General features: G+C 37.5%; 1 protein-coding gene across 2 annotated transcripts; it reads left to right on the plus strand.

The window, feature by feature from the left end:
• The first annotated feature begins 1,163 nt into the window (after positions 1-1,163).
• CYLD (CYLD lysine 63 deubiquitinase) lies at positions 1,164-20,598 on the plus strand. Of its 2 annotated transcripts, none has more exons than XM_054389894.1 (16): positions 1,164-1,704; positions 2,368-2,670; positions 3,506-3,611; positions 4,620-4,718; positions 5,810-5,926; positions 7,468-7,847; positions 9,250-9,415; positions 10,215-10,356; positions 10,891-11,013; positions 12,274-12,365; positions 13,437-13,503; positions 15,170-15,302; positions 15,910-16,018; positions 17,039-17,157; positions 17,805-18,021; positions 20,097-20,598. In XM_054389894.1, exons 1-16 carry the CDS (start codon positions 1,198-1,200, stop codon positions 20,279-20,281), a joined length of 2,865 nt encoding a protein of 954 aa, XP_054245869.1. In that variant the 5' UTR covers positions 1,164-1,197; the 3' UTR covers positions 20,282-20,598. The 2 variants fall into 2 exon arrangements, with proteins under 2 accessions (XP_054245869.1, XP_054245870.1); XM_054389895.1 differs by having other exon boundaries at positions 7,477-7,847.
• The last annotated feature ends 204 nt before the right edge of the window (positions 20,599-20,802 follow it).

Raw genomic sequence — 20,802 nt, forward strand, 5'->3', positions numbered from 1 at the left:
TTTGCTGGAGTTAAATTTATAAATAACCATTGAGATTTTCCTTTAACTGAATGCAAACAGTGGCATCCTGGATTACTGACAGGGAAATTTACATTACAATGTATTTCTTAACTTGTACACTACCATTTTCTGTCATCTTTAGAAGAACAAAGTCTGGTTAAGGTACTGCAGATCTTTTGTCGTGTATCCAGTATGATCTGAACTGTAAACATATATATATATATGTACATATATTGTCCTTCTGTATCTGCTACCATGTGCGAGGAAATTCTGTCTTTTCAGATTGTTCCTGTGTAGTTTATTGATTGAGAACTATAATTCTTAGGATAACATTTAACTCGTGTGTTTTCTTCCACTATCTTAATACTGAGGGTGATCTGCTTCCTACATCACTGAAATGAATTATCTTTCTAAAATGATAAAAAGAGATGACTCTATAGGTTTTTCTTCAGAATTGCACATTGTGATGCAGGCACAATTTGTTTTTCATATGCTGTTTAATGCTTACTAGAGCTGTCCGTTTCTATTATTTAAAGAAATGGTTGTTATAAATTACTAAAGTTTCCATTTTGTATTGCTCTGTTACATTGACACAATTTTCTACTACACTAAATCAAAATGCTATGTGGGATGACAGATGCAGTGCACTTTGTCAGTAGTAAGTACACTAAAACACGAGAAAAGAGTGGAAAGCTTCCATAAAGTACTGTTTGCAAACTCAAGCAGGATATTTATTCCTGTTCATCTGGAATTAAGATTTCTTTTCTCTATTTCATTACATTTTCCATAGCTCCTTGCTTGAGGGAAATGGAAAAGGAAAGGAAATACACAGCAGTAACAAGTAGAAATGGGTATGTCCATGACCAGCCGGTCTATGGCTGTTTGAAGACTATGCTTACTGTTTGAGATTTTGCTGAACTATTTTTATTCTACAGGTAGAGTGAGCCTAGTCACAGATTTAAATGATTTTCTGTTGTGTTGTTTAAGACTAGTTGCAGTTCTCCAGTTTAATTTTGCCTTTTCCCCCCTTTTTCTTATTCTAGGCTTTCCGCTCTGGATTTAGTTCTTTGCAAAATGAATATTTCATTGTTTCATAAAGGTTGGACCCACCAGTAGAATTTGTCAAGAACAGCATATGTAAACAAGCAACTTGTTTTTCTTCAGGACTTCCGTGCAGCTTTAGAAGTTCTAAGCACAATGAATTCAGGCTTATGGAGTCAAGAAAAAGGGAGTTCATCCTACTGGGAAGAGCGGATCTTTTACTTGCTTCTCCAAGAATGCAGTGTCATAGACAAGCAGACTCAAAAGCTCTTGAAAGTGCCCAAAGGTAGTATTGGGCAGTTTTTTCAAGACCGTTCTTCTTTGGGACACTCCAGAAATATTCCTTGTAAGGGCAAGAAACTGCAGATTGGATTAAAGATTCTGGAACAACCTCATGCAATCCTGTTTGTGGATGAGAAGGATGTTATAGAAATAAATGAAAAACTAGCTGAGTTGCTTTTGGCCATTACTAACTGTGAGGAAAGATACAGTCTGTTTAAAAGCAAAAGCAGATTAACTAAAGGCATCCAAATAGATATTGGCTCACCTGTTAGAGTACAGCTGAGATCAGGAGATGATAAATTTCCTGGAGTTGTTCGCTTCAGAGGACCCTTAATGCAAGAAAGGTCCCTAACAGGGATATACTTCGGAGTAGAGTTGCTGGTAAGTTTTTTGCTAAGAGGGAGCATCATATATATTTTGTAAGATGAGCTAAACATCTATTTAAAGAGGCAGTCACATTTTTTTTTCAGGGCTGATGGTTTTGTAGAATGCTACAAGTCAAATGGCAACTAGTTAAGATAGAAAATATTGTTGTTGTGTGCTCCTAGTGATGTATTTCTGCAAAATTCATGTCAGCCATAAGCTTTTGAAGGATTAGATTCAGGAGAGTGCCACTCTTGCATTAGAGGTGTATTTTTCAAAGTCTTTAAATATTTCCCAAGTTGTTTACAGTTCTCACTAAGAACCTTGGGGAATATCAGGCCCAAAAGCTTCTAAAAATCAGCTTGCTTTATTTGGCACCCAAATGGAATTTTTGAGTCATTATGTCTAGTATGAAGTAATCTTATATTGACACGGCAAAAATTTATTGGGAAGGTTTGCATCTAAAGAAAACAAGCTTTTCTAAGTGGAGAGGCTACAGCTACTTTATGACATCTTACTGTTTGTTCCCTAACTGTGTGTGTACACTTGCCACAAATTCTGGCAATAGAATTCTTCCAGTATAGCGACAGTTAATTGGGCAAATTCTTACTGCATTTGCCTAAAAGATGCTGCTCATTTTTTGTTTGTTTTCCCTCCTTTTCTTCCTCCTCCGACACTTAGGAAGAAGGTCGTGGTCAGGGCTTCACTGATGGACAGTACCAAGGCAAGCAGCTTTTCAGATGTGATGAGGATTGTGGGGTTTTTGTTGCTTTGGACAAACTGGAGCTGGTGGAAGATGATGACAATGAACTGGAAAGTGACTATGCAGCTCCAGTTGACACAATGCAGGTAGAACTTCCTCCTCTGGAGATCAACTCCAGGGTTTCTCTGAAGATAGGAGAGAGTATAGAGTATGGGACAGTTATATTCTGTGATGTCTTACCAGGCAACGAAAGTTTAGGATACGTTGTTGGAGTGGACATGGTAAGAAAATAATCTGACTTTAATAATTTTTGCATGTGTGTTACCTACTAAATGACATGCAATATAGATGAAGAAACATTATCCACAAGCTACTTCAGCGGAGGCTGACCTAAAATGGGAAATAAACACTTGTGTCCAAAGATGCCCCTTGGTGATGATTGGGTTTTTTTGGCATCAGGTAAATGATATCCTATTTGATGCTAAACAGTTCAGGAAAAATAACTGGTTACTCTGAGGAGCCTCCACTGAGCTACTTGCAATGTTAGATGTCAGTCTTGAAGTAATAGAGTTGAGTGTTTGTCTTGTGAGACTGGCTTTGTACTGCCTTTAAAAAAAAAAAAGTAAACTGGATGCCTTTGTTAGCTATTTTTAAAGCTTTTTTTCCCCACGTATTTTGATTTGTTTGATGTTTTATTTTAAAAACACTGAGTTTTATGTTCAAAAGTTGGTCTTTCAAGAAAATGTGAAACTTGTAATTAAAAATGATTTCTAGCACCTTGATAGATTTTTTTTTTTCTTAATGAACAGCTTTAAATTTTAGGTAGTTACAGAGTGTTTTGGTTTTGTAAATCAGGTAATTATTGCAGTAACTGTTGCCTAACAATGCACTGGAATTGTTCTAACTTATTTATAACGTATGGATTTTAGTAGAATAATGCTTATTATAATAGGAAATATTTCTCAGAAGAACAGTTTTTGTGTTTTGTCTTTGTAATCTGTAATGTTTGTTACAGGAAAAGGTATATGTTGTCAAACCTTGCACTTTCTACTTTTTACATTCTATACTGCATAAATCCTCTCTTGAGATACATGTAACATGCTTTTCTATTTCTAGGATAATCCTATTGGAAACTGGGATGGAAGATATAATGGAATACAGCTGTGCAGTTTTGCAAGTGTTGAAAGTACACTTCTTTTGCATATCAATGATGTTATTCCAGGTATGCTCTGCTTTCTTAACCAGAAGGCAGGCTTTGATAACATCTCAGCCTAGGCACAGTTACATGACTAAAGTAATACTGCAGAATGAATATCCTAAATTCACTTGAATTAGTGTAACCTGTGTTATCCTTCAGTTTCCTTCTACTCTGTTACAGTCTCACTAGTAGAAAAGGTTTAATATTGAACAAAATTTTTGTCAAATTGTATAGTATTTACAACACTACACAGCTGTATAGTACTCATTAATGTGTTAGTGTCTGTAGTGGGAATCTTCTTAATTGAATGTTGTTCAATTTACTCCAGGAATTTAAATTTGTTGGATTAGAAAGGTGTTCCTTTCTGTGCTCAAAAATGTGTGATAGTCTTATTCATGCAATCTGTAAGTACATAAAAATTATTAGCAAGACTGGAAAATTCACTGTCCGTAGTAATTCACTGAATAGTGTTAACTTGTAACCACTACAGTCCCCTGATTCCTGTTTGTACTGTATCTGAAGACAAGTACTAGTGAGTGTGTAGTCTTGTACAGCCTGTGGTTTGTAACCATTGTCTTCTGTCTTCAGTTTGGTTAACTTTTCTTATGTTCACTTCCTGCTTGTTGGTTTAGTTGAGATGCATGTTTCTGCATTAATTCCCCTCTGAGGAATTCATGGGGAATTCCCCATTTTTAGGAAAAGAACTATTGTTTTACATGTGTTAGTAGAAAGCAAAGTTTATAATCTCATGCATCTGTTTCCTAAAATGGAGGCATGCACATACATTGAAGAGCGTGAAGTCCATCTATTTGATGTCTCCAAGAAATCATGGCAGACTTCAGAGTAACGTAATTGTTGATGTGGTAGAAGCAAATTGCATACTCTTAAAATAGTGATTCTGTACCAAACAAGGTTTTACTCCACTCACTTGTAGAATTTTGGATGCTAGACCTTGATTTCATGAACTTCTCTATGAAATAGTGAAAGCATAGAAAAAGGAAGCTAATACTGTCTTTATATACCATGTCTTAGAGACTGTGTCACAGGACAGGAGACCTCCCAAGCTTGCCTATACCTCAAGAGGTGGTAGTGACAAAAGCTTGTTCAATCATAGTAAGCCAAAGGCTACAGGTATGTATGGGAAGAAATTTTCTTTACCTATATAAGAGTAGAAGTTTCTGTGGACAAAAGTAGTTCTGTGGCTTAGGAAAAAGTGTTGCCTGGTGTTTTCTGTCACTTACAGTTACATATCAACTTAAATTTCTCTGGAAGTAGTATGACTTTATTTAACAATAATAGAGGTGGTAGACAGTTTAAGTTAAGACTGCTCAAAATACCTTCAATTTCATGAAAAATCAATTTGAAATTTATCAAAAGTTCAAAAGCATATTATCTAGTTGTCTAGTACAACAGTTCAAGGCTGTGTTCTGGTTTTCCAAAAGTGTGGCATTTATTTGTGGGTTTTTTGTGTTTTTTTTTTTTTAAGTTTTCAATGAACCTAGTTTACTGTTGTCTTCTTTCTGCAGGACTAGAAAACTCCAAATTTGTAGCCCAAGAACAGATCTACTTAATAGTAAATGTGTTAATTTTTCCGTTACTCAAAACTGAAATCAAATTTCTGAAGTGTAAGCTTCTTTTGACACTGGTTTTAGCCAGAGCTGAAAATCCACCCAGGGGTAAAAAAAAAAAAAAAAAGTGGTAGGGAATTTTTTTTTTAAAGCCATAAATGAAAATACAGTGTCATTTGAGTGGCTATTATGGCTTGTAGAATACTAGTAGCAATATATTCTGTAATTGGACACTGGCATTGGATAATGACAAAGATGGTCTTTACCAAAGTAACTGGTTATACGATGGCACAAGTTATAGCTGTGGAATTGGATTGATAATTTATTTATTCTGAATTTATTTTTTAAAACAAAAAAACCCTGCTTATACCCATGGTTTACAATAATGAAAGATTTGCACTTTAGGGGCATTTTCTGCTTTTCAGGCAGGTGACTTGAAATTTCAGTTTGGAGGATTATGTTTGTTTGGGATAAGCTGTTGCTTTGCTGCAAGCTTAGAACTGTGTTAGCTTTGATGGGAGAGTTTGCTGTTTTGTGGAAAGGCATTTTTGTCTCCTTGGAAGTAGAGTAACAAATTTATGCTATGAAATAAGTGTGTAGCTAACCTTGTGTTAATAGAGATTCATCTCTTCAATAAAACATGTTGTTCTCCAGGATCTACCTCTGAACCTGGGAATAGAAACAGATCTGAAGTCTTCTACACATTAAATGGCTCATCGGTTGACTCTCAGCCTCAAACGAAAGCAAAACCCCCATGGTATATTGATGAAGGTAAAGAGACATGATGGTTTTTCATGTAGGCATACACTTTATTTACAAGACAAATCAGAACTAGAGTGGATTGATGTTCTTCAAATAAAGCAAGTGTGAGTTTTAATTTTAAAACAGTTGGAGTATGTTGTCGTGGCGGAAGATATAGTATATCATAAAAAGCATCTTGGAACCCCCATGAAAATATGCTCCGTCTTAGTTGATGGACGTGTTGTGTTATCCTGTGTGTAGAAGATGATGTTTTTGGCAGTGTGAATGCAGCTCTGTGGGAATGCCTATGTCTTGCAGGCAAAATAAAAGCTGAGGCCTGGAAGGAAGTTACAAAGATACTCCTTGTAGCCAAGTATACAGAGTAATTTTATTTGTGCTTGTCTTTTTCTAGCTAATGTTAGAGATGGAGGGGAACTAATATTCTGCTATGTAAGCTAATCAGCCTGGAAGAAGAGGAAGAAAATAATCTGACTTAGCATACATATTTCTTCAATATTTTAAAAAGTTATTTTTGTAAAATCTCTCTTTGAATTCTTACAAGTATGGATGCACATACTTAAAGGGTCAGTTTATTTCGATTTGCTTCCAGATAAGTTTGTTCTTCTTTACCTAGTCAACTTTTCTAAAGTGTGGCTGACTCAGCAAGTGAAGGGTAGACACTAATCTAAGACTGTTAATTTACATTGGAAACCTGTGACAGTAGTACCCCTGATTTCCATGAACTGTAAAAGAAACTGAGTTAAAATTGTTCTTTGCTGCCTAACAGATATTGTTCCAACAGCTTGAAACTCTGTTTAAAAATAGTTTATTATAATATTTTAAATGAGGTATAAACCCTCTCTAACTTCAGTTAATAAAGCTATGGGGGAAAATAGGTGATAAGAGGCTTTTGCTCTGTCAGTACGAATTGTGTATTAGAGACGATGTAGAGAGATAAGATACACAACACTTGTGCTGTTACGTCTACTTGTGATCTTATTTACCGAGCACTACATTAGTCATGACTTATTTAAATCCTTTATTCTTTATAGACACTGACATATTCCTTGTGTTGGAACCCGAGTATACTGTGATAGAGCCAGAGGAATAAACACTTCCATTTGCAAATCATGTCTGCTATCAATTACTCATCTTGTATGAGCTGTGAGCAAAATGCTTTCTGCAGTCACACTGTCCAATGACTTCCTTTTTTTTCCCATTCGAATTATAACCCTTGGGGCTGTTGCACTTAAAAACCAAACAAAAAAAAAGTTTTTGGTCTAAACCTTCTCGTAGTTGCTGGCTAGCATCTCCTTCCTCTGTGGTGTTAATTTCTGTTGGTTGTAAAAGTGGAAGGGCTACAGCAGTGTCTCCTCAGCCAGCTTAGTTTCTCCAGTGTTGCCAAGTGAGAAGCATCTTCCTGCATGTCCCTTGCTCTTTCTTACACTGGACACCCATTAAATCAGATGTGGTTGCTGATACGCTTAATTGGTTTGATAGCTAAGTCTTTTTTGTAAAATGGGGAAAAAGCCATTCAATATTTACTGACATCTTTGTTTTGATTTTAACAGTTGCTGAAGACCCTGCAAAATCACTTACTGATTCATCTCCTGGATTTGGGCATTCTTCACCACCTCTGCAACCACCTTTAACAAACTCTGTGTCTACAGAAAACAGATTTCACTCCCTCCCTTTTAGCTTGACAAAAACATCGAGCACTAATGGTACTATTGCACATACTCCTCTCTCTTTATCTGTTCAGTCAGTAATTGGTGATGTAAATGCTACAGCTAACCAGGAGAGCCCAACAACAGCAAGCCCAGCTGGGAACTCACATGGTCTCGAGGCAGGTTCGTTGGCTGAAGTTAAAGAAAATCCTCCTTTCTATGGAGTCATCCGCTGGATTGGCCAGCCCCCTGGAGTAAATGAAGTGTTAGCTGGACTGGAACTGGTAAATATAAATTGTTGTCCATTAATTGCATGTCCCTTGTTTTGTTTCCGAGAGTTGGTGTCTGCATGCTTTGCAGTGCAGTCAGTCTGGAGTAATTTGTCCATACAGGTGGTCATGCAATATCCTTGTGACACAGGTAAATTCTTGGGTGAGCTCTGACTTCTCATGGCTGCTGCCTCAGCCAGGCTATGAGATGTCTTTGTGTTGCAATGGGTAATTGAATACGTAGGACTGATCATTTACTTTAAAGGAGAGCCCTTTGCTTATGTTACAGAGATAGAAAATGAAAAAAGCCAACTGTATTTAAACATTCTTTGAAATGCAGATTTACATAAAATAGCCTGGCTGCAAGAGTCTACTGAATGTCAATATTTTGTCTCTTTGTCTGTTGCATACCAGCAAAGAGGCACGCAGAGTCCTAGCACTGGGTTTTGGTAATGAGTGGTAGTGATACAGCCATGTGCTTTATGTGTTCTATTGGCCCTTTGTCAGTTCCCAGGGGCAGCAGGCATGAATATGACTCTCTGGCAGCTGCTGTCAAGGTTGTGATTGACTACAGTTAAATGAATGTGATGCATTTAGGGAGATGGGGTTCTTTACATCAGGATAACGTTCGATAACATTTCAGATAAAGCAGCAGTTATGTAGAACAGCAAACACCTTTAGCAAAGTAGGTGAGAATATGACTGGAATTTCAGTTGTTACAAAAAATCCTCAAGCTTGTGGGTTCTTTGGGTAAAGCTCAAGCTATAGTTTGCCACAGATGTTCTAAGCCTGCAGTTTAGGATGCCTGGATTTCTGGAGTTGCCTGTCACACATTTCTGCATTAAAACCTAGCAGTTATTAGTAAGCAGACAATACGTCTTAAATCATGTTAGCTACATAACTTAATTCTTGTATCTAGTTTGTGTTGCTTTTCCTTAGTGTACATTCTGAGGCAGGATTTTTTCTTGTGCAGGCTACAGTCCTGAGACTGTACAGTCTACAGTTCAGAGACTTGGTGATTATGAGTTTAAAAGGTGCTCGATAGTGCATGTGTGCTCTTTCTAACTACAAAAGGAATTTGGAGTAATTACTAGCTTAGTCAAGTTCCTTATATTCACTAGGTTTAATTCTTGCTGTCTTTTCTGACCCCCTCCCAAGCTGCTTCTGATAGAATTTTTGTTTAATTTTGGATGGAGTGAAAGTTTAAGCATGAAGAATAAAGTGCAACTCTTAAATTTCTTCAGTAAAACCAGTTAAATAACACCTTAGCTTGAAGCTTCATATACTAAAATGTATAAATTGTATATCAAGCTTTAGAGTACCTGAGGGGGTGGCTTAGGAGTAGATACTTTATCAAATACCATACTGCAGAATTCTAGAAATAACAAAACCAATTAATTCTCCTTTGAATTTTCAGGAAGATGAATGTGCGGGTTGTACGGATGGGACGTTTAAAGGAACTCGCTACTTCACTTGTGCTCCGAAAAAAGCTCTTTTTGTTAAACTCAAAAGCTGCAGGCCAGATTCCAGGTTTGCCTCACTACAGCCTGTTTCCAACCAGATTGAACGCTGCAACTCTCTAGGTACTGGGCTTCTGCTTAACACTTACCATCTGGGAACTGACAAGGGTTTTTGTTTCATTTATTCCTGCAATATGTTCTTTGTAGTATTACTTAAATGAGTTTAATTAATAGAGGATCAGCCTGTTCAGAACATAATGCTTCTGTGGATTACTCTTTTTATGCTTTAAAACAAGAACATGTTAATTTATTTAAATTTCATAACATTAAGTAATTTTTTTCTTACACTGTACATTTTTTTTTTTACTTTAGAAGCTGTAAAGCAATCTGTCTGAAAATGATACTTGCAACTCCAGCAATATAGGATTGCATTATCAGAAACAGAGTTATTTTTCTGTAATGTCAAATTATTCTTTTCTAAATCCTGCAACAGAAAAGCATGTGTTTTTACGGTGGAAATTTGCTGTGAAATGCTCAGGGTTTTGCATTTTTTTAACTTCAGATACTTTAGATTTCTTGGGTCACGTTGTGTATTGCCTGGGACAACAGAAAAGAAAAAAGTGATACTTGTAAAATAGCGTGAACAGGGCATCTGTAATGAGGAGAGAACTTCATTCCTACTGGATAAAATTAATTTCGTGCTGCAGGCTTTCTGAAGTACTCTAAGGTGCATTGTCAGTGGAATGTAAGGCCTTGTTCACTCTGGAAGACAGTGAGTCTCAGGTATGATAAAATGCTGTTCTGTTCCAGAGAAGGAATGCTTACACTAAGGCAACAACCTAGCTATGAAACATTAATAAGAAATTCTCAAGGGGAATAAAATTTGAGGCTTTAAAGTGTCTTTTGAAAAAAAAAATTTCAGCCTTTGGAGGTTACTTAAGTGAAGTGGTAGAAGAAAACACTCCTCCAAAAATGGAAAAAGAAGGTTTAGAGACAATGATTGGAAAGAAGAAAGGTATCCAGGGTCATTACAACTCCTGTTACTTAGACTCCACCTTATTCTGGTAAGTTCATAATTTGTATAGTGACATCCTGTGCTAGAAATGCAGAACCTGTGATCTTTGTTGTAATGACTGTGTATTGCTGTGCAGCTTCTGAAGTGCACTGCAGTCTTTGACATGTGACTGTGCTCTTCCATTCTGAATAAGTTCTGCAGCATTTGCTGTGGAATGTGAACTGCTAATAATGTCCATATTGTACTGGCCCTTGTGTGTCTATACTCTTTTTGACTGAGTCCCTGGCCTGTAAAGGCTGAAGGATTAAAGATTGCACAGGCTTGGGGGTGGAGGGAGGGAAATGTCTCATAAAACTTCATTGCTGAGTGCTACCAGGGATACTGGTTTTGTAGTCTGCTGCAAAAAGGATATTGGGTTAGAGTGGACTTCTACTATTTAGTAGAGCTGTGTTGTCCTGTGTCCGTAATTACACCTCTGTGAGTTTGTTTAGTATGCAGCTTTGCTTGGTTTTTCTTACGTTGCTTAGAAGTGCTTATATCTTTCAGAATCAAAACCACCTTACTGTTCTTTTTTTCTTTGTAGCCTTTTTTCTTTTAGCTCTGTTTTGGACACTGTGTTACTCAGACCTAAAGAAAAGAATGATGTAGAGTATTATAGTGAGACTCAAGAGCTGTTGCGGACAGAGATTGTGAATCCTCTGAGAATGTAAGTAAAAACACGAGCCGCTTTCTGGTCTCATGTAAATTTTACACTAGATTGTGCTGCAGGCCTGAAAAATTTGGGTAGCTGCTGCTGCCAGTCCATTCAGTTTTTGTTATTTTTATTTACTTGTTCGCCATGGTAAATTTAATCAGTGCTAGCTGGAAATAATCATATTTGGCAATAAAATATTTTTGCTAGTCTCTGTTTGGAAATGCAGTCAGCATAAAACTGTTGTAAAATTTGTGTAGGTATGACTAGGAAATTATTGATAAACACAAGTTGCATTTGTTTGCAGCATTTGTATTTCTGTGATTTTAATGCTGTCCTTGACAAGGAAAGTATGTGGGCTATTTTATGTGGAGTTTCATAATTGGATAGATTTGGCAGGGCTTCAGAGGTTTCATTGATTTTTTTTTTTTTTTTTTTTTTTTAAACAAGTCAAAATGCTTTTATTGAAAGGAATTAACATGAGCTTTGGTAATTTCTTAGACACAATAAACAAAGGTAATACAGCAAAAATCTGCATGGAAAGTTATTTTAGTTTTATTTTTTGTTAAACATGCAAATAATAACAATTGTAATGCTGACACTGTAGACTGCCACTGAACATTTAGCACAGTTATTTTTGATTCCTGGAATGAGTAGATGATTTCTAATCTCTTGTTCTTTGTAGGAGTATGTGTACTTTGGTGTGTTCCAGGGTTCTGTAGTATAGGTAGTAGGTTACACCAAGCAGACAAAATCTCAGGTGGTTGAGAAGGCTGAAAGTCTTACTTCTACCTTTCCACTGTACTTAAAACTTCCTTTACATTTCTTGTAAAGTTTTAGCAGAAAAGATGGAATGCTACAAAACTTCAGTGTTTTAGGTCAGCAATACAGTTCTGTATCTTTCTCTCAAATATTTCATTATTTTTTTGTTGTTAACAACTCCCGTTGCGCTGTTATGTGATATGCTGAAAATGCTGTATTAAGCAGTGCAAATTAGAGTGAAAACAGAATTAGTTGACTGACAAATCAGATAACAGCTATCCTGGTAAGTTAATGCTTTAAAAAAGCTGTACAAGAACATTAAGCACTACACAAAATTTATACTGCATTAAAAAACCTGATAGTCAGATTGAACATGAGAAGTCAATCCAAGCTCTAGAGAAATACTGAACACAGTCAAAAGAGGATTCAGGAACCTGTATTTCAGCTTTTTTTCCCTGCTTCTCTGACTTGATCAGAAACTAGCTAATAGTGCTTTAAACCCATTTATCTTAGATATGGATATGTATGTGCTACAAAAATAATGAAACTGAGGAAAATACTTGAAAAAGTTGAGGCTGCATCGGGATTCACTTCAGAGGAAAAAGGTAACTGGGGATGTCTTCCTTTCTTTGAGATTTTTAAGAATGATAATGTGAAGGAACTGAAGTACCTTGCTGTATAATTACACCAAAACAAAACACGTAAATATTTCTCTGTAGCAATAATATCTTTACCACAAATTTTGAGTGACTGTTGGGTGGTAAAAAGGTCATCTCTGCTTCCTTGGGTCTGTAATCCTAGCTGAACAGTTTCTGCCCTAAGTCTTTGACTGACTGGTTCTTTCCTTGCCTTCCTATGCCCACTCCCTTCTAGCAGTTAGGGGAGATCTAAAGCTCTTTCTCAGAAATGAAGATGCTGATAAGACAGGGGTCTTTCAAAATGTCACTTTGGTCCCTGAGGAATAATCTTTGCACTACAACATTTCATTGTCACAACGGTTAAGAATTTGAGTATTTTAAGAAATAATGTGTGAATCACTTCAGAAAAATTGGTTCCCAACCTTCTGCTGCATGTAATGATTGATTAGCATTGTATTATGGAGCTGTTTGGGTTTTGTTTGGGAGAACACTAATTTCTTTGAAAATGCTAAATGCTGAAAACCAATATTTATTGCAGTTAGAAAGAGACACATTCCAGAAAACTCTTTTGGGGGAGAATAGACCTCTGGGAAGCTAATGTTGGCTGCATTCTTCATAAGAGAGCTTGGTCTCTAGATGAACTTTGTACTATTGTGTGGTTTTTTTATGTGTGGTGCTGTCACTACTCACCACTTTTTCTGCAGTTTCACTGTTTTCTTCTGAAAGCTTTTCTTTCTCCCAGAAAAGTGTGGTGCCAAGTGATTCCTCTGAAATACACAGTATCTTTTTGATCTTTACTGGAAAGCTTTTTTACCATGTTGAGTCTATGCCTTTGATTGGGGCCATTTGACACCAAAACAGTAAATAGCAGTTTGTGTCATGAAAATGTTTATAGTTTGTCATAATCCTATAGTGTTAATAAAGATGTAAAATATGAACCTTTCTTCCTGTTAAAATTTTGAAACCTTTTATTTAAAATCAGTCTTGAATAATGTATCTGCTTTTGCATACTAACAATATTTTTTCCTCTCCTCCTAGATCCAGAAGAATTTTTAAATATTTTGTTTCACCATATTCTGAGAGTTGAGCCACTATTGAAAATAAGGTGAATCTTTTGTTCTTTTCTGAACTCATCCAGTTATAGAGGCTGATAAGGAGAGAGCATCTAGTGCCTTTCAAATTGAGGTGGCTCTTAGAGCACCTTTGATTTATGATTTATATTTCTAGTAAGATATAATAAAGTTATATTGACAAATTTGACTCTATCCTACATTTTTTCGTAGGTGGGTTTTGCCCCACTGGTCTCTTGCAAAAGCTCAGAACAGTTTGGCTTGAGCTGGACAAAGCTCCCCTGTCCCTGTGCTGTGTACTTTGGAGCCTTGCTGTCTTCCTGCCAGTGTTGCTGGAGGATGGCTGCTGTAAGAGCACTATGGCACTTCTTAATGTGGCTTGCACCATGTATCTACTTACTCCTGGGACAGGCTGCAGAGACTGCAGAATTGCTGTTTATGCATGGAAACTTGTCTGCATTTCTTCTTTAAGGCTGATAAAAATATTTCAATGGTCTGCCCTGACCAGGTTTGAGTTCTCTTAATGTAACAAAGTAACAGTTACTGGTATTTACATATGCCTTCATTCTGGACTGAGGCACTGCAAGGATTCAGCTGTCATAACTGAGTTTAACAGAGGTAGGGATTGTCTTACACTGCTGTCGTTCTCCTACCAGGCACCTGCTATTCCCAGCTTCCCTGCTGCATCCTGTGGCAGCAGCAGTGTTGCAAGGCATTTTTCCCATAGTTTTTCAGTCCTTTCCTCACTGCAGGGATTGTTTTGGTCTATATGCTGCTTTAGCTCAGTGGTGTGTGACCTAAGTGCCCTCTGTTGCGCTATGCAGAGATATGGGGGCTTCAACACCATAACTGGAGCATCTGTGTGTGATGATATGCTCTTCTTCCCTGGGTAGATGCCATTGGAGTATGCCATTGGGGCTGTCTTCTGTGGTAGGTCCATAGGAGAATTTTGGAGGAAAAAAAAAAATATGAAGGGATGAGAGGTCATATCATGCCTCTGGAACTGTGTTTCTGCCTAGACAGAAGTCAGTGTTTGTAATCAACTGGTAGATTAAAAAAAAAACCAAACGAAAACACAATACCTAATAACTTCAAGTATGTATAGAAAAGTGTTTAGAAAGTAGCTTGTAAGACCCTCCCAGTTGTTAGTGCCTCGCTTCAACTCTGAAATACAATGTACTGAGAAACTGTCTGTGGCTAATGTGTTCTTCTGGTGAAACAGCTGGGGCACAATACTATAATTGTAGTAATATTTACTATTATAATTAGAATAGTAGATCTTAATGTAGGAATGTATTCGTAGTTTTTGGTAATTACCAGATGTGCTTCTGTGGCAGAAATCACAGCTGAAGGGTGTAAAATAAAAAGTAAGGGAAGGTGCCTCTTATTCCATTTGTATTCCATTTGCTTACGAATTATTTCTCAGTTCAGTAATACGTAGGCATATGTTTTAAAAACATACTCCAGAATGGATGCTGCTTTTGTTTTCTTCAAGTTTTCTGAATTCATTGCATACTTGATTGCCTATTATCAAAGCACTTTATTGTTACTGGGTTTTGGTTTTGTAAAGCACAATACATTTCAATGCACAGAGGATGTTGTATAGACTATTTTCTGGTAGATATTATTTTCCTAGTAGAATAGTGTCATTGTTACAGCAGAGCTTCAAAATCTTTTTTTTTAATTTTAATGTGTTTTTAGATCAGCAGGTCAGAAAGTACAAGACTGTTACTTCTATCAAATTTTTATGGACAAAAATGAGAAAGTTGGAGTCCCAACAATTCAGCAGTTACTAGAGTGGTCATTCATCAACAGCAACTTGAAGTTTGCAGAGGTTGGTGACAGCTGTTTGCTTTGTTAGAAAAGATGATACCTAGGTATTTGCTTATTCAGCAATGGGACAAAAGTAGGATTTGGAGCTAAACCAAAATGCAGACATGTTGGAAATACAAGTATGAGGTCAGTGGTACAGGATGCATACGTTACAAAAATAAAGTTGCCTTAATGACATACAACCTTTCAACAGACCAAACTAATTTAGATAAAGAATTACTAAAAAAAAAAAAAAACTTGTTAGTTACTGCCAGTAAGTTGTCTTAAGGATTAATGTTTTGAGATGCCTTTATTTGTAAAAACCTTTACAATGGGAAGATTTTATTTCTTCCCCATTCAGATGGAGGAGTGGAGTCTAGTACTTGAGCACAGCTGGGAGTTAAGACATTTGACAGTGATTTAGATGCCACTTTACTGTTTTTTGTGGGGTTTTTACCTGTAGTTTTTCTCTCCAAGTCTTTATTTTGCTTACCATCTTGTTAATTTTGAAGTCAATGGGCTCCAATTTTAAATAGCACACATACATTTATAGTGTCAGAAGTATGTATCTAAATTGAGATCGTTACCAGTCTTAAGCTCATTACATTGTACTCTGACATTTCACCTAGGCCCCCTCTTGCCTGATTATCCAGATGCCTCGCTTTGGAAAAGATTTCAAAATGTTCAACAAAATTTTTCCCTCCTTGGAACTGAATATAACAGACTTACTTGAAGACAGTAAGTATATAACACTGTCTTGTCTAATGAAGAGAGTTACCGAGAGTGACTAACATAGTAAAAGCAAGTACTCTGGGTACTTTGGTGGGGCTTTTCCTTAAATATTTAACAAGGTAGTGCTATGAGATGTTCAGGTGGAGGAGAAAGGAAAGTTTATTGGCTAAAATGTTTGGGGTTGGTTTGTTTTTCATGTCAATTAAAAGCTATAATTCAGAAGAATGTATAGAAGTAAAACTGGATTAATAAGTATCTGTGCAACTAAACTTATTTCAAGATAAGATTATTAACAAGAACACAATTCATTAATATGTCTAAGTGTAGCACTGATTGCTTAATAGGTATTTACAGTGTTAACTACATTAGTCTTCAGTTTGTGCTGTTTATTTCTAAGCTTTTGGTCGTGAGTTTATCAAACTTAGGAGAACTTGAGGTTCATATGGAAACCTGCAGCATGTAGTGATGGTGCTTTTCTTTTACTATAAAAGTCTATCACCATTTTTTGTGAACTTAAATTCCTAGCATTTGTCTTCTGAGTTTTTTATTGACTTGCCTAAGGAAAGACACACGGAGTTTAATTTGAGATTAGAATTAATCACTGAAACTGTCATGGCCTTTTCTTCCATTGTCATGGCCATCAGCTTACAGGATTTATTGGTTGGTGTTTTTTTTCTGTTGTTGAGAGATGGGATCTAAGCCAGCTGTACCAATACGATGAGAGAGAACTGACTTGATTTAGAAACCTGTTTTTACTTGTTCATGCAGTTAATGGGACTTAATTTTTATCATCATCTTTTGCAACTTAACACTCCAAAAGTTTTTCTCTCGCTCCGCATTATATCAAAGGGAAGAAGTTAGATACATTGGTACGTTTCTCCTTTGATTGGCAGTCTGGTTTTAGCTTTTTTAATGTAGTGTTTCTCCATCATAAGTAGTTATCCTCCCTCCTTTCCATACCCTTTATCTTAAAAACAAAAAAGCAGCTTTCCCAATTGGGGACTAATGTCTTCTTTAAAAATGCAGCTCCCAGGCAGTGTCGTATATGTGGAGGACTTGCTATGTATGAGTGTAGGGAATGTTACGAAGATACTGATATTTCTGCAGGGAAAATCAAGCAGTTCTGCAAAACATGCAATACACAGGTAAGTTACAGTCTTGGTTATCCTGCTTGGGGTTAACCCAAATAGTACGTGCTGTAATAATTGAAACGAGGGCAGAAGAGCATAGTGAGACTCTTGGTCAGCACTAGTGCAGATATGCACACCAAGTAAAGCTTAGCCAGGAACTTCACTTGAGCCTTCAAAGGTATTCATCCAGTATTCTACTAAAATCATGACAACTGCCAAATGCAGGACTGAATACAGGGGAGAAGTAGTGAGCGAGAGAACTTGGAATCTTGTTTCTTGTTGCCTGCTTTAAATCCTAATTTTAGGTGCATGTGGCCTCATTTGAATTAATAAATTCATGGCATAGAACTGCTTCACTTTGAGAGCTGTTTGCTATCTTGCATGAAGCTGTCACAGCCATGGTTTGTTTTCAAGCCTGAGCATAGTAGAAAATAGTTGTATTAAATCTGACCTCTGTTCTAATCCTTGATTTGAGTTTTCTGGGCAGTATGAACTGCACTGGTGGGGAAAAGTAGAAGAAACGTTTAGTCTGCTGCTGTTACTACAGTTCCTTCTCTAATGTCATTAGTCCTCAGTTCAACAGTAACGTTCCTTTTAGCTGCCACTGAAACAATCTTACGGGCTGGTTTTTTTTCTCTTCTGAAATATCACTTCAATTGTAGGTTCATCTTCATCCCAAGAGACAGAGTCATAAATTCAATCCATTGTCACTACCTAAAGATCTGCCAGATTGGGACTGGCGACACGGATGCATCCCAAACCAGAAGATGGAGTTGTTTGCTGTTCTCTGTATAGAAACGAGCCACTATGTGGCTTTTGTTAAATATGGGAAGGATGACTCCGCCTGGCTTTTCTTTGACAGTATGGCAGATCGGGATGGTAAGCTTTGTTTTATTCTTACTAGTTTTCTCTTAATTTTTTTTTTAAATGTAAAAACTACTTTAAATTTCAGTGCCTTATTTTGGGGCTCTTAATGTCATTTAACTTGATGTATTGGATGCTGTTTCGTAGCAGCCACTGATTTGCATAATCTGAACTAAATTGGATACCTTACTAAACAGAAACTACTGCAGAAGTTTTCTAGCTGAATTCTTCACACGTTTTTCTGTACTTTGGACGTTTGGCAGGGAGAATTAAGTAATTGGCTGCAGAAAGGTGTTTTTTCAGTCTCTGTTTAAGTGGATGTGCACCATTATCACATACCACACAAATATTACTGCTTTTCCTTAAATGCCTTGGTGTTGGTGTCCTCATAACAAAAGAAATAGTGGTTCACTGCAACATCTATGTCATTCCTGTGAATCTCTTTAGAGTTAGCAGTGGAAAACAGTTACCCTGTAATAATAGAAATGTCAGTAGAACAAGTGTTATCTTAAATACTGCTGCATTAAATATGTTTAAATAAGGACTCTGTTCAGTCCTGGCACATGAGAAAAAACAGCAAGAGTTGTAAGTGTCAGACATATGGTAACAGTTCTTTGCATGAAGCATTCTTTAACCCTTGTGTTACAGTGTGATTTCGTGGGAGCAGAAGAATGTTGCCTCCTGTTGAAAATGAAACTGCTACAGGATTAAAGTCTCTTCCCTCTAACAGCCAGAAGGCACACAAGCTTTGTTTCAGAGTGCTTGAAATGTGTATGGCTGAAGTCTGTAAAGAACCACTTCATTTCAGGAGTGTAGATCGTAGAATCATAGAATCAGTCAGGGTTGGAAGGGACTATAAGGATCATCTAGTTCCAACCCCCCCTGCCATGGGCAGGGACACCTCACACAGATCAGGCTGGCCAAAGCCTCATCCAGCTTGGCCTTAAAACACCTCCAGGGATGGGGCCTGAACCACCTCCCTGGGCAACCCATTCCAGGGTCTCACCACTCTCTTGGGGAAGAACTTCTTCCTTACGTCCAGTCTGAATCTCCCCACTTCCAGCTTTGTTCCATTCCCTCTAGTCTTATCACTACCTGTTATCCTAAAAAGTCCCTCCCCAGCTTTCTTGTAGGCCCCCTTCAGATGTGGGAAGGCCACACTAAAGTCACCTCAGAGCCTTCTCTTCTCCAGACTGAACAGCTCCAACTCTTTCAGTCTGTCCTCACAGGAGAGGTGCTCCAGCCCTCTGATCATCCTGGTGGCCCTTCTCTGGACACCTTCCAGCATGTCCATATTCCTCTTGTAATAGGGGCTCCAGAACTGGACACAGTACTCCAGGTGGGGGTCTCACCAGAGTGGTGTAGAGGGGGAGAATCACCTCCCTCGTCCTGCTGGCCACACTTCTCCTGATGCAGCCCAGGATCTGGTTGGCTTTCTGGGCTGCGAGTGCACACTGATTGCTCACGTTGAGCTTCTCGTCCACAGATCACATGAGATGATACTCACTGGTTTATCTCCTACTGATCTTTGGGTGTTTGTATCACAAATCGTTTTCTTCAGCAAGTGCTGTAAGCTAAAAATGTCTGCTGGGAAACGGTGTCATAGATGTCCAAACTTGTAGTGTTTGAATTTGCTCAATTTTAGATGGCAAAGAGCCAGGAACAAGCTCTGCCTTACTCTTGCAAGCCAGGTACAGACACTTATGGTTTGTAAATTCATCAGCTGTTACGAGTTACATTATTAACAAATTCAGTAACTTTGAGGTGGAGTATGTAACTGGGTCGTTCTCATAGTTGTACAGAATTTTTAGTGTTAATGAAAACCCAAAATTCTCGTTCTGGTGGGGGTTTTGTTGGTGTTTGTGTGGGTGCCTGTTTGTCAGTGAACACAAGATACTCTGACACCAGTTGCAATCTTTCTTGAACAACCCACGTGTCGTGTAAGTTTACCCTGCAGTGGTCCAGAGTGGCAAATGTAGGCTTTTCAGAAGGCATTTTCAAGAGTTGTGATACTGTCACAATTAGAGTACATTATAAGAGCAAAGAGACACTGCCCTAATCTATTATCTTTCTTTCCCTGTGGTCAAAAGGAGGTCAGAATGGCTTCAACATTCCACAAGTTACCCCATGTCCAGAAGTTGGTGAATACCTGAAGATGTCTCTAGAAGAATTGCACTCACTGGATTCCAGAAAAATTCAAGGTTGTGCACGAAGACTACTTTGTGATGCCTACATGTGCATGTATCAAAGTCCAACAATGAGTTTATATAAATGAACTATGTCCTCTGGAAAACTGAAGAAACAATGTAGAGCTGCATTTTTTGGTTAAAGGAAACCGTTGCTGGCAATGGAAGCGATGACAAGGAAGAGCAAAGGATTACTGTTCCAAAAACTACATGTGGAGTTCTGTCATTGAAGTATTTTGCACTCTAGGAAGTGTGCTTGTGTGTGTTTTGTTTTATAAACAAAGTAAGGCTAAGTGAAGCTACTGAAACTTAAACCTTTAAGTGCATTGATTATACACAGGCTTTCTTGAAATGTTAAAGGTGAAATTATATCAGGAGAAACTTCCTTAGTCCATTAGGAATGTAAAGCTAGATAGCGTTTTTGCTCAGTACATTTCTGTGGACCAAGGATGATCATTCTCTTGTATTTCTCAACCCCACCACCTCTCCCCACCCTTGATTGTTTAGCACCACAGATTCTCTCTTTGAGAGACGTTTCAGACTGTTCATGGCTTATTAATTCTGTTCTGTTACCCATCTACAAGATTCTTTTCAGTTCACACATTTGCAT

Source organism: Indicator indicator, chromosome 19 (genome assembly GCF_027791375.1).
Source record: "Indicator indicator isolate 239-I01 chromosome 19, UM_Iind_1.1, whole genome shotgun sequence".
Taxonomy (NCBI): Eukaryota; Metazoa; Chordata; class Aves; order Piciformes; family Indicatoridae; genus Indicator; species Indicator indicator.